At 42.1% G+C, this 14561-nt stretch overlaps 1 protein-coding gene across 1 annotated transcript in view; it reads left to right on the forward strand.

Annotated features, from left to right (window-relative positions):
• The window catches only part of LOC137235741 (uncharacterized), a 48398-nt gene extending 38393 nt beyond the window's left edge, over positions 1-10005 (forward strand). Inside the window, exons 4-6 of the mRNA XM_067758603.1 lie at positions 5564-5646; positions 5711-5830; positions 9729-10005. Of these exons, the coding sequence (XP_067614704.1) occupies positions 5564-5646; positions 5711-5830; positions 9729-9910 (385 nt within the window). The 3' untranslated portion in view covers positions 9911-10005. The remainder of the gene's footprint in view (positions 1-5563; positions 5647-5710; positions 5831-9728) is intronic.
• The last annotated feature ends 4556 nt before the right edge of the window (positions 10006-14561 follow it).

Consider the following 14561-nt stretch of genomic DNA (forward strand, 5'->3'; position numbering starts at 1 on the left):
GTCTCCAAAAGTTCCCGAAATGACAACAACACGATTCTAGATTTATCCAGCGAACCACACAGAAACTATCCCGAAAAAGTAACAAAAAAATTACGAAATGACTCCCACGGCATCCCGGACAGATCCAGAAATGATCTCAGAAGGGACCCCAAATGATCCCAAAATATTGCCGAAATGACCCTGACGGATCCGCCAAACCATCAAGAAATGATGCCGGAAGGGTCCCCAAATGATCCCGAAATAATACAGAAAACGTCACAAAATTACCCCTGAAGGGTCCCAAACTGATCGCGAAATGGTCCCGAAGAAGTCCCGAAATTACCCTGATGGGATCGCCGACGGGCCCCCAATTGATCCCGTATTAGTCGAGGTAAAGTTCCGAAATGACCCCGACGATCCATCTAGACCATCTAGAAATGATGCCGGAAGGTACCCCAAATGATCCCGAAAAAGCCCTGAAATGACCCCTACGGGATCCCGGATGAATCCCGGAAACCATCGAGAAATGATGCCGGAGGGGACCCCAAATGATCCCGAAAAGTTTCAAAATTACCCCGACGTGATCCCGAAGGGATACCGAAAACCATCGAGAAATGATGTCGAAAAGGTACTCAAATGATCACTTAATAGTACCGAAATGATCCGGAAGGGATCCCGGACGGATCCCGAAAACCTTCCAGAAATGATGGCGAAAGGGTCCCCAAATGATCCCGTATTAGCCGCGAAAAAGTCCCGAAATGACCCGACGGGATGCCGGACGGATCTCGAAAACCCTCTAGAAATGATGCCGGAAGGTACCCCAAATGATCCCGGAAAAGTACCGAAATTACCCCAACGGAATCCCGAACGGATACCGAAAACCATCCAGAAATAATGCCGGAAAGGTTTTCAAATGATCCCGTATTAGTCGCGAAAAAGTCCCGAAATGATACCGATGGGATGCCGGACGGATCCCGAAAACCCTCTAGAAATGAAGCCGGAAGGTACCCCAAATGATCCCGGAAAAGTCCCGGAATTACTCCGACGGGATCCCGAACGGATACCGAAAACCATCCAGAAATGATGCCGGTAAGGTTCTCAAATGGTCACCTAAAAGTCCCGAAATGATCCTGAGGGGATCCCGGACGGATACCGAAAACCATCTAGAAATGATGCCGGAAGGTACCCAAATGATCCCGAAATAGTCCCGAAATGACCCCGACGGGATCGCGGACGGATCCCGAAAACTATCCAGAAACGATGCCGGAAAGGTCCCCAAATGATCCCCTAATATTCCAGAAATTACCCTGTTGAGGCCGGAAGGTCCTCAAATGATCCCGTATTAGTCGAGAAAAGACCCGAAATGACCCCGAGGGGATCCCGGACAGATCCCGGAAACCATCCAGAAATGATGCCCAAAGATACTCCAAATTATCCCGAAATAGCCCCGATGGGATCCCGGACGGATCCCGAAACCCATATAGAAATGATGCCGGAAGGGTCCCCTAATGATCGCAACATGATCCTGAGTCCCGAAAATAACCCCGACGGGATCCAGGACGGATCCCGAAAACTATACAGAAATTATCGCAGAAGGGTCCCGAAAACCATCCAGAAATGATCCCGGAAGGGTCTCGATATGACCCTAACGGGATTACAAATAAGGTGAAGCTAATTATAAAACCATGTTAAAAGGGCAGCAGGCGCGTTGGAGCGAATGAAAAGTTACAAAGGAACAAACAGGTAAAGCTAATAAAAGCGTGCTAATAAAAACAATTGATGGAGGGCGGATGGCGGAAGGAGACGGAGAGCACCACCGATCGTTTTTCCAAATTGTTTAGATCTCGATTTGTATGAGCCAGATACCAAAATTATACATTTAGGGGAACATTTATATTGAGTTATAACAATTTATAAATTTTACACCATAAGGGGGAGAAGGAGGGTGGGGGGGGGGGGGGCGGAGGGTGTCACTGCTCATTTTCTAAGCCCTCGACTTATTTGACGTATTGAGTTTGTAATATTGGTGAAGGTCAGTAAAGGTAAAGTTATATGTAAAAATTATTAAAAAGTAATTTTTCGAAGGGGTCGGGGGACCCCCACCCCCCTTTCCATCTTCGAAAAAAATTTCGCTAGTAGACTATTGTCTGTGTCCCAAATTTCATCAAAATATAATAATTTAATTATAACTGTTCCTAGGGGGCGGAGACCTCCCCCATTTGAAAAAATATATAGCTTATAGATCCTTCTAGACTATTGGCTGTATGTGTGCAAAATTTCATCCAAATCCGTCCAGCCGTTCTTGCGTGATTGAGGCACAAAGACAAACATCTGGACATCCAAACATCAAAACTTTCCCATTTATAATATACTAGCCCTTACCCGCGGCCCCGTCCGCAAGGAGAAAATGAAATATATGGGCTATTCACGTTAGCCTGCTTATCAAGTTATCTGTTTAAACAAAATTTTCTGTCTACTGCATTTTATTTTTGTAATTGAGTAAAAAAAAAGAACTAAATGAGCTGATATCCTTATAGGATCCCCAAATGATCCCGAAGTTATCCAGAAAAAGCCACGAAATGATCCCGACGCTATCGCGGACGGTTTCCGAAAACCATCCAGAAATACCCCGGAAGGGTCTCCAAAAGTTCCCGAAATGACAACAACACGATTCTAGATTTATCCAGCGAACCACACAGAAACTATCCCGAAAAAGTAACAAAAAAATTACGAAATGACTCCCACGGCATCCCGGACAGATCCAGAAATGATCTCAGAAGGGACCCCAAATGATCCCAAAATATTGCCGAAATGACCCTGACGGATCCGCCAAACCATCAAGAAATGATGCCGGAAGGGTCCCCAAATGATCCCGAAATAATACAGAAAACGTCACAAAATTACCCCTGAAGGGTCCCAAACTGATCGCGAAATGGTCCCGAAGAAGTCCCGAAATTACCCTGATGGGATCGCCGACGGGCCCCCAATTGATCCCGTATTAGTCGAGGTAAAGTTCCGAAATGACCCCGACGATCCATCTAGACCATCTAGAAATGATGCCGGAAGGTACCCCAAATGATCCCGAAAAAGCCCTGAAATTACCCCTACGGGATCCCGGATGAATCCCGAAAACCATCTAGAAATGATGCCGGAAGGTACCCCAAATGATGCCGTAATAGTCCCGAAATGACATCGACGGGATCCCGGACGGATCCCGAAAACCATCCAGAAATGATGCCGGAAGAGACCCCAAATGATCCCGCAAAAGTCCCAAAATGACCCCGACAGGATCCCGGACGGATCCCGAAAACCATCCAGAAATGATGCCGGAATGGACCCCAAATGGTCCCGAAATGACACCGACGGGATCCCGCACGGATCTCGAAAACCATGCAGAAATGATGCCGGAAGATACCCCTAATGATCCCGCAAAAGTCCCAAAATGACCCCGACAGGATCCCGGACGGATCCCGAAAACCATCCAGAAATGATGCCGGAATGGACCCCAAATGGTCCCGAAATGACACCGACGGGATCCCGCACGGATCTCGAAAACGATGCAGAAATGATGCCGGAAGATACCCCTAATGACCCCAAAATAGCCCCGAAATGGTTCCGACGGGATCCCGGACGGATCCCTAAACCATCCAGGAATGATTACGGAAAGGACCCAAACTGACCCCGAAAAAGTCCCGTAATGATCCCGGAAACCATCAAGAATTTATCTCTCGAAGGTACGCAAATGATCCCGAAAGTACCCCGACGGGATCCCGGATGGATCCTGAAAACCATCCAGAAATGATGCCGGAAGGGTCCCCAAATGATCGCGAAAGAGTCCCGAAATGATTCCGGAATAGTCCCGAAAATGTCCCAAAATAACCCCGACGGGATCCCGGACGGATCCCGAAAACTATACAGAAATGATCCCGGAAGGGTCCCAAAATGATCCCGAAATAGTCCCGAAAAAGTCCCGAAATTACCCCGGCGTAATCCCGGACCGATCCCGAAAACCATCCAGAAATGATCCCGGAGGGTCTCGATATGACCCTTACGGGATTACAAATAAGGTGAAGCTAATTATAAAACCATGTTAATAAGGCAGCAAGCGCATTGGAGCGAATAAAAAGTTACATAGAAACATACAGGTAAAGCTAATAAAAGCGTGCTAATAAAAACAATTGATGGAGGGCGGATGGCGGGAGTAAAGGAGAGGACCACTGATCGTTCCTCCAAAATTGTCTAGATCTCGTTCTGTATGTACCAGATACCAAAAACTATTGATTTAGGAGAAAATTTATATTGAGTTATAACAATTTATAGATTTTACACCAGAGGGGGAGATAAAGGGGGGGGGCGGGCGGAAGGTATCACTGCTTACTTTGTAAGCCCTCGACTTATTTGACCCCTTGAGTCTGTGATAATGGTGAAGGCCAGTATACGTAAAGTTATAATGTGTAAAAATTATTGAAAAATAATTTCTCGAAGGGGTCGTGGGACCCCCACCCCTCTTTCCATGTTCGAAAAAAATTTCGCTAGCAGACTACTGTCTGTGTCCCAAATTTCATCAAAATCCGTGTAGCCATTCTGGCGTGATTCAGTCGCAAAGACGAAAAAATATAATAATTAAATTATAACTGTTCCTAGGGGGCGGGGACCACGCCCCTTTTCAAAAATATATAGTTAGTAGATCCTTCTAGACTATTGGCTATATGTGTGCAAAATTTCATCCAAATCGGTCCAGCCGTTCTTGCGTGATTGAGTCACAAAGACAAACGTCTGGACAAACATCCAAACATCCAAACATCTTCACATCCAAACTTTGCCATTTATAATATATATATTAGATTAGATATTAGATATTAGATATTAGATTAGATATTAGATTAGATAGATTAGAATTAGATTTTTCCAGAGCAATTAAATTCTGCAGCTAGTATAATTTTCTCCAGCAACGAATTAAAGAAATCGCACGATAGAGGGTCACCCTCTCTGAAACCTCGTTTAGTTTCGAACTACTCGAAGAGGGTTTTCCCAATTCTGACTGAGCTGATGGTGTTGCTCAACGTCAGTTTTGCGGGCAAACCAAAAAAATATTTTTCCCGGGCGCAAGAAAACCTCACTACGTCACTGATCGTCCGAGGTCTTGTTGTTTTTTAATCTGGTTATTGATATTCTGATTTCGTCATAGTCGGGTGGAGGAACATAAGTTCATCGATTGCGGGCTCAAAGTTGGGCGATAGGTACATCGCTGTCTACATTTGGAAGGTCAGAGAAGTGTTCCCTGCACAATCTAAGTGCTCTCTGAACATCGGTTAAAAGGTAACCGTTTTCATTCTGACAGTATTTTACCCCGGACTAAGAATTTTTCGTCTGTCGTCGAATTTGTTTGCTAAAATTTGCAGGCGTCATTCTGGTGACTAACAGCTCATGCTCCTCACACTCATGCCTTTCTGCCTATGCTTTTTTCCTCCTGCAAAGGCGTCTCACTTCCTCTTTAAACTCGCAGTAGCGTTCACATACTCTTCTTGTTGTTTACTTTGAAAATATACACAGCAGCTTAACACATTTTTTTCACAATTACTAGGGAGACCCCAATTGTTAGCGTCGGCTCACTTAAATTCCCTTCGAATTGTGGAGCACAATTTCGAATTACATATTGGCCAAGAGGTATGTTATTATAATCATATCTTTCTAAGAAATGTAAACTATAAATTTTATTTATATTTTGCAGCTAATCCCGGAACTGGAGAGATTGATTGGCTTAATCTTAGGTACAAAGTTCTATTTAATGATGCAGAGTTACTTATCATCTATGCCTGCCAGAATTTTGAATCGTCTTCCGAGCACGCTGGTTAGTAAGTTTTGATTTGACTAAGCATTTCGATTTTTGTGTGTGTCCGAACGCCGCCAGACCAGGTCCCTATTAAGCATGTTCGTCACCGAAAGCGAATGGTCTGCAAGATCATTTGAGCGATATAAATATAAATAGAAGCGGTTTTCTTATTGGTGGAAAATCAGTTGTACAATTCTTATTTTATACTTATATTTAAGAATTCATGAGCTTAACACCGGCTTATAATAATTGAATTTCAATTATTATGTTTTTTTCTAAGAGAAACTGAAAAGAAAGAAACATTTACTGGCATATTGCGATGGACCATTTCGAAAACCGCCAACGTAATCATCATCAGGCAATTTTGTAATGTTATCAAAGGTTTCACCGAGATTCGAACCGTGAATCACATGGTGAAACTGCAGTAGCCTTTCTCTTAGAAAAAAACATAATAATTGAAATTCAATTATTATAAGCCGGTGTTAAGCTCATGAATTCTTAAATATAAATATAAACTGAACACACCATTAAACAAACATACATAAATTCTTATTTTACTAAAAATTATTTCCGCCAACTTATTCTCATTCCCTATGCCATAAAGGCAGTAAAGAAGATATAGGAGCACACGCTAATACGACTCTCTCACATACAGGATATGTATTTTAAAATGTATTGCAATGTATAGTTGATCTGACCGATCCGTGAGGACGTCAAATAGGATGAATGAGCCCGCCGTTTTTTACTAATTATTTTTATTTTTATAAGTTTTTTTTCTAAATTTACATATTTCTTTCTTCTTTTAAATACATTTTTTTTACCAATATTCTTTACTAATTTTAATGAAATCATTAATGAAGTCATTAAAATTAATAATAATTTCTTTCTACTTTGTTACATTTTCACAAATTTTATGAATTTTTTGTTCTTGTTACTAAATACTTGTTTATATTTTTTATACTTATTTCAAAAAATTACTTAGTTTTTATACTCAGCTTGTACGCAGAGTATTATAACTTTGATTGGATAACGGCTGGTTGTACAGGTATAAAGGAACCGAGATAGATATAGACTTCCGTATACTCGTATCAAGATCATCAGTGTCGAAAAAAATGTGATTGAGCCATGTCCGTCCGTCCGTCCGTCGATGCGTTAACACGATAACTTTAGTAAATATTGAGATATCTTCACCAAATTTGGTACACGAGCATATCTGGACCCAGAATAGATTGGTATTGAAAATGTGCGAAATCGGATGATAACCATGCCCACTTTTTATATATATAACATTTTGGAAAACACAAAAATCCTGATTATTTCGTAAATAATACACCTAGAATGTTGGAACTTAACGTGTGAAAATTTTAAAAACTTTTTTAAAATGGGCGTGGTACCGCCCACTTGTGATAAAATCAATTTTACAAATATTATTAATCATAAATCAAAAATCGTGAAACCTATCGTAACAAAATTCGGCAGAGAGTTTGCCTTTACTATAAGGAATGCTTTGAAGAATAATTAACGAAATCGGTAAAGGACCACGCCCACTTTTATATAAAAGATTTTTAAAAGGGTCGTGAACGAATAAAATAAGCAATATCGTTGCAAAAAATAGCTTTATATGAATAGCATTTCATTTCCCAAATTTCGGGACCATAACTCGAAGAAGAATTAGTTCAGAATAGAACCATATGTACATATATATTATTGTGCAACCCTGTAACAATATTAAGAACACAAAACAAACAACAACAGCATTTCAAGTGTACAGCTTGGCATGTAATGTTTGGTTTCACCCGGACTTAGACTTCCTTACTTGTGTTTACTAATTATTTCCAAAAAAATTCTTTGTTTATTTATTTTACTACTTCTAAATAAAAAAGTTATTTTTCGAATTTTTTTTATCAAATATCTGTACTCGTTTTAATTAAATCAAGTTTTTATCAAAACCTTTTCTATTTTTCTTTTTATTAACAAGTATTATAAGTGCTTAAATTTTTTACTCCTTTATGGCTACTTATTTTTATCAAATACATTTTTAATAATTTATCAAAATACTTGTGCTTTTCATCATATTGTGGTGAACTAAATAAAGTAAACAGAAATCAGCTGTTTAGTGCAAGAATCGTGAAATGGAAAAAACGTAAGAAAAAAACATAAGTAAATATTGTTCATTATTTTTTGTAACAAATATTTTAAAATCATAGTTTTTTCAAGGAAATCAAAAGTGGAACGTGCTACGCACGAACAATTGGAGCGATATATCTCATTTTGTGCTGCTAACCCCGAAATGGGAATAGGAAAAAATAATCCGCTGGATTTTTGGTGGTCATTTCGGCATGACTTTGGGGACTCCCTCGGGTCATTTGGGGGTTATTTCTGTATCATTTTGGGGACTCCCTCGGGGTCATTTAGGGGTCGTTCCGGGATGTTTATGGGGACTCCCTCGGTATCTTTCCGGGGAGGTTTTGGCGACTCCGTCGGGTTCATTTGCAGGTCGTTCCGGGATCTTTTTGGGGACTCTCTCGGGGTCATTTGGGGCACATTCTGGGATGGTTTTGGGGACTTCTTCGATGGTAATTTGGGGTACCTTCCGGGATGGTTATGAAGACTCCCTTGGGGTGATTTGGGAGACATTCCGGGATGGTTTTGGGGACTCCCTCGGGGTCTTTTAGGGGTCGTTCCGGGATTTTTTGGGGACTTCCTCGGGGTCATTTGGGGGATATTCTGAGATGATTTTGGGGATTCCATCGGGGTCCCTTGGGGTAATTTGGAGGACCTTCCGGAATGGTTATGGGGACTCCCTCGGGTTAATTTGGTGGGCATTGGGGACTCCCCAAAACCATCCCGGAAGAACCCGAATTACCCCGAGAGAGTCTCCGAAAAGATCCCGGAACGACCCCCAAATGACCCAGGGAGGACCCCGAGGGAGTTTCAAAAACCACCCAGAAATTACCCCAAAAATCCAATCAAGGAGGGTCCTCGCACAATAATAGCAAAAGTAATAAATTTTCTTCCATTTTCTCTCGATCGCACAATAACAGAATTCTAGTTTAAATTTATCCCTATAAATTAAATTAACAAGAGCGTTTGACTTATTGACAATTTGTCAGCGAAAAAACTTTTTATTTTTTACATAAAGTAGCAATTATCTACTTGATAAATTGTCAAACTTGACAAATAACAAATAAGCAAGATGGTGAATTTGTCCACGTGCACAGAATAGCGCTTTTAATTTATTTTGTGGAAGCCTTCGGCAGCATAGCAGAGAAGAGAAAAGTAGCGCCAATACTATTACAATAAGTTTCAATTGGCAATTTTTCCGAGAAAGGAACAGAACAAAAATTCTCAAAAGTTGTAGAAAAATTTGGATCCCAATTTGATTCTCTGCATTGTTCATTCATCATGTTTGTGATGGGTTTGGGAATTCTAATTAAAAATCCCAAATTAACGTTAGCCTTGTTCTCAAATCTGACACGCTAGCTCTAAAAAGAAACTCAAACAACAATTGGTAGGCAAGTTTTTAATATGAGATTTTCACCAACTCTCAAATTAACATTAAGCAAAAGATAGCTGTATTGTTGGGCTTCGTGTATTATGTATTTGCAATATGTTTTAGCTATTTTTTCTACAAAATATTGGAATGCAGAAAAAACAATGACACTGAACATCGTAATAATTTCGTTAACAAACCAAATTCCAAAAGGGATGTGGGTAAATCATTCCCACACTTATCTTCAAAATAGTCTTTGAACCAAAAGTCTACATAATGGATTAGAGTTCAACAATCCATTTCTACCTTTAATAAAATTTGAAGAATGCTGCACAAATGGACGAACGTAGTCATAATTTTACATGCCATTCAAAAATCACATATAAACATATTTATAACATTATTTTCTCTTCCAAAATTTAGAACTCGTTTGGGTTTATACACGATCTGAAAATCCAGAGGGTTGGCTTGAAAGCTTGTACATGTTTAAATTAAGGGAGAGAGGGATTGACGAAAATCAACTCTACCGTATCTATCACAGGCAATGCCGAAATTATGGAACCCCACCACGGCCTGCAGCATCTTTTCCTTTTGTAGGCTTCTAGTTTTCATTTGTAATTGTCAGAAACTTTATTATAAAACTGAAAATTTTTGAAACTGATTACAAAATAGAGAATTATGAAATATTTTACATTTGTAATTTGTTTGTTCGGTATTTCTATTGACACTGTACGATATTGCTAGACACCGCATTGCATAGGGTGGTAATAAGCATAGAGAAATCCCTGGAATATAAAGAGTGTGCTCTAGGAGTCTTCTTGTACATTGCCGGGGCTTTCAATAATGTTGCAAAATTGGCGATTATGGATGGTCTTAATTACATTAAAGTACATCCTGCCTTAATCAGATGGATCGGCTGCATGTTAAATTGCAGAAAGATTACATCACAATGGGGATTGTACGAGGCCACGAAATCAGCGGACAGGGGCACGCCGCAGGGAGGGGTGCTATCACCTCTGCTGTGGACGCTGGTCATCAACCAACTGCTCAGACGATTCGATGAGGGGCCCGTAGTACTTACGGCTTACACAGATGACGTTGCAATTGTCATAAGTGGAAAGTGCCTTCCAACGATTAGTTCTTTGATTGATCTGGCGCTTCGGGATATTCATACCTGGGCATGTAATGTCGGGTTGAAAGTCAATGCGTAGAAGACGGATATTTGACCAGGCCTAAGTTGGGAGGGGTGACCTTACAGGGGAAACCTTGCACAAAATATCTAGGAATCATCCTAGACAATAAGCTGTCATGTCAACGTGGAGGAGAGGGTCAAGAAGACTTCAACGCCACTCTGTGCATGTAAAATAATGCTGGGGTGTACGAGGGGCCTATCGCCCTCTCTTTCTCATTGTGTTTTTGGAGCGATTGTAAGCCCTATTCTATACTATGGAGTTATTGTTTGGTGGAAAGCCACACAAAAAACAACATACCTCAAAAAATTAGAGGGGTATGCAGACTACCAATGCTTAGCATTACGGGAGCCCTGAAAACAACCCCCACAGCTGCACTGTATGCCATTCTGTACATTCCACCTATAGACCTGGTAGCACAGAACAATGCATTAACGACCGCAACCAGGCTCGGTGCTTCGGGACAGCTAAAGCGCCGACCATATGGCCATAGTAGTATAGCGTCATCAATCTCAAGACGAACAGACTACCTGATTCCCTATCTGCGCTTCGAGGGAGATCTTAAGGCCACAATAGAGGTGGACGGTTGGCGCAAGGGTGCGCAAATGGCGGACGAGGCGATACATGTGTACACCGATGGTTCCAAAGTAGAGGAAGGAGTAGGGTCTGCGGTATACTGTGCTGATCCGGAAATAAAAAGATCCTACAGGCTGCCGGATTACTGTAGCGTTTTCCAAGCGGAAATATTAGCCGTAAACAAAGCAGTAGAAACCCTGGAAGAGAATAGCTTAAGCTGCAACCGTGTTAACTTTTATATTGACAGTCAAGCAGCAATTAAGGCAATAATCTCGCATAGCACAGCATCTAAGTGCATGTTAGAGTGTAAGTAGTCTCTAGAGAGAAGGGGGACAGAGAGAAGCATACATCTAAATTGGGTCCCAGGGCATATGGGAATAGATGGGAATGAAAAAGCAGAAGAGCTAGCTAAAAATGTCCCATTCCTTGAAGCTTGCTCCGTAGACGTCCCAATTGGACTGGGCGAGATTAAGCAAAAGCCAGAGGTGCACATGATCGACCAAGCGGGAAAGGCGTGGGTTCATGCGCGGGGCTGTAGGTCTTACAACCTTAGACTAAGGAAGTTGCTTCTATCAGGTATTCTGACTGGACACTACCTTCTGGCGTCACATGCCTTTAAATTAGGCTTGGTCAGTGATAGCAGAATTAGGAAGTGCGGGTTGGAGGAGGAAACCATCGAGCTTGTTCTGTGGTCGTGCCCTGCACTTGCCAGGCTAAGACTCCAGCTGTTAGGAGTGACAGAGCTGTCAGATCTAGAAGCAGCAAGTGGCTTAAATCCTAGGAAGCTTCTAGTATTTGCCAAGAGGACGGAGTTATTTTATAACATAGGTCCTCGTTTTTGATAGGGTTTTTCAGTTTGTTTGTTAAAACAAACTTCTGGTAACACTACGGACTCAATCAGTCTACGTGAGGTCCTCATGGACCGGCCAGTTAAATCTAACCCAACCTTACGATATGGCTGATCTAAGTTTGGCGATTACGACATTATATCGCGATAAACACGAGCTGTGAAAATATAGAATTCAGCTTATTATGAAGATGGAAAAGGTTTGGGAATTCATTGAAAGTCCTGTTCGTGAATCTCGAGATGCCTCATGGAAGCAAAGAGACACGAATGCTTCAATTATTATTGGATTGACGGTTGAAGATACGGAAACCTTTCGGATAAGGTTAGGTTAGGTTGAACTGGCCGGTCCATGAGGAAATAAAAAAAAGATTCAATGAGTCCGTAGTTTTACCAGAAGTTTGTTTTAACGAACAGCTGACAAACCCTATCAAAAACCAGGACGTATGTTATAAAATGACTCCCTCCTCTTGGCGTATACTAGAAGCTTCCTAGGACTTAAGCTACTTTCTGCTTCTAGATCTGACTGCTGTATCACTCCTGGAGTCTCAGCCTGGCAAGCGCAGGGCAAGAGCACAGAACGTGCTCGATCGTTTCCTCCTCCAGTCCGTACTTCCTACATCTGCTATCACTGACCAAGCCTAATTTAAAAGCATGTGACGCCAGAGGGCAGTGTCCAGTGAGAATACCCGTCATGAGTCTACAGTCCTCTCTTTTTAATGATAGAAGCAACTTTATTTAAGGTGGTAAGACCTACAAATAATCTTCGACACTTTACAGCCCCGCGCGTGAAACTACGCCTTTCCTCTCGCCCGGTCTAATTGGGAGCTTCAAGGGATGCGCCCTCTTTAGCTTCTTCATCCGCTTTTTCATTCCCATCTATTCCCTTATGCCCTGGGACCCAATATAAATGTATGCTTGTCCCTGTCCCAATTCTCTCCAGAGACTGCTTACACTCTAACATGCATTTAGATGCTGTGCTATGCGAGATTATTGTCTTAATTGCTGTTCCACTGTCAATATAAAAGTTAACACATACAGTTGTCTGTTTAAAAATTTGTTCCTAACTAATGCATTTTATTTTTGTGATTGAGTAAAAACAAGAAACTAAATCAGCTGATAATCTGATAGGAAAGGTCTCCAAAATCTCCCGGAATAGTCCCAAAAAAACCGGAAATGACAACGACACGATTATCCAGATAACCACACAGAAATGATACCTGAAGGGTACCAAAATGATCCCGAAATAGTCCCGAAAAAGTTCCGAAATGACCCTCACGGGCTCCCGGTCGGATCTCAAACAACATCCAGAAAATATACAGGAAGGGTCCCTAAATTATTCTGACATATGTAGTTCAGAATAAGTTCCGAAATGACCCCGAGGCGATCCACGACAGATCGCGAAAACTATGTAGAAATGATCCTGGAAGGTTCCGAAAATGATCCCGAAATAGTCCAGAAAGGACCTCGATGGGATCCCGCATGGATCCAGAAATGATCCCGGAAGGGTCCCAAAACTATCCTAAAAAATTAACAAAAAAATCCTGAAAGGACTCCCAAAAAAGGACTCCCCAGAAAGGGTCCCCAAATGATCCCATAATGGTCCCAAAATGACCCTGACGGATCCGGCAAACCATCAAGAAATGATGCCGGAAGGGTCTCCAAATGATCCCGAAATAATACAGAAAAAGTGACGAAATGATCCCTAAAGGGTCCCCAACATATCCCGAAAGTGTCCCGAAATGACCTTGACGGATCCCGAAAACCATCGAGAAATGATCCTGAAATAGTCCCGAATAAGTCCCGAAATGACACAGACGGGATCTCGAACGGATCCCTAAATGACCCTGACTTGATCCCGGACAGATGCGGAAATCCGAATGATCTTGGAAGGGTCCCAAAATAGTCTCGGAAAAGTCCAGAAATTACACTGACGGGATCCCGGACGAATCATGAAAACCATCCTTAAATGATCCCGAAATGATCCTGACGAGATTCCGTACGAATACCGAAAACCTTCCAGAAATGCTGCCGAAAGACTACCCACATTATCCCGTATAAGTCCCGAAAAAGTCCCGAAATGACCCCGACGGGATTCCTGACGGATCCAGAAAACCATACAGAAATTATGCCGGAAGGGACCCCAAATGATCACGAAATAGTCCCGAAGAAGTCCAGAAATGACCCCGACGGTATCCCGAAAACAATCCAGAAATGATGGCGGAAAGGTCTTCTAATGATCCCACAATAGTACCGAAATGACCCTGACGGGATCCCGGACGGATCCCGAAAACTATCCAAAAATGATGCCGGAAAGGACCCCAAATGATCCCGCATTAGTCGCGAAAAAGTCCCGAAATGACCCCGACGGGATCCCGGACGGATTCCGAAACCCAATATAAATGATGCCGGAAGGGACCCGAGAACCATCCAGAAATTATGCCGGAAAGGTCCTCAAATGATCCCCTAATAGTCGCGAAATGACCCTGAGAGGATCCCGGACGGATACCGAAAACCATGATGCCGGAAGATCACCAAATGATCCCGAAATAGCCCCGAAATGACCCGACGGGATCCCGGACTGATCCCGAAAACCATCCAGAAATGATGCCGAAAGGGGTCCCAAATGATCCCGTATTACTCGCG

This window comes from Eurosta solidaginis, unplaced genomic scaffold (genome assembly GCF_040869045.1).
Source record: "Eurosta solidaginis isolate ZX-2024a unplaced genomic scaffold, ASM4086904v1 ctg00001059.1, whole genome shotgun sequence".
Lineage (NCBI taxonomy): Eukaryota > Metazoa > Arthropoda > Insecta > Diptera > Tephritidae > Eurosta > Eurosta solidaginis.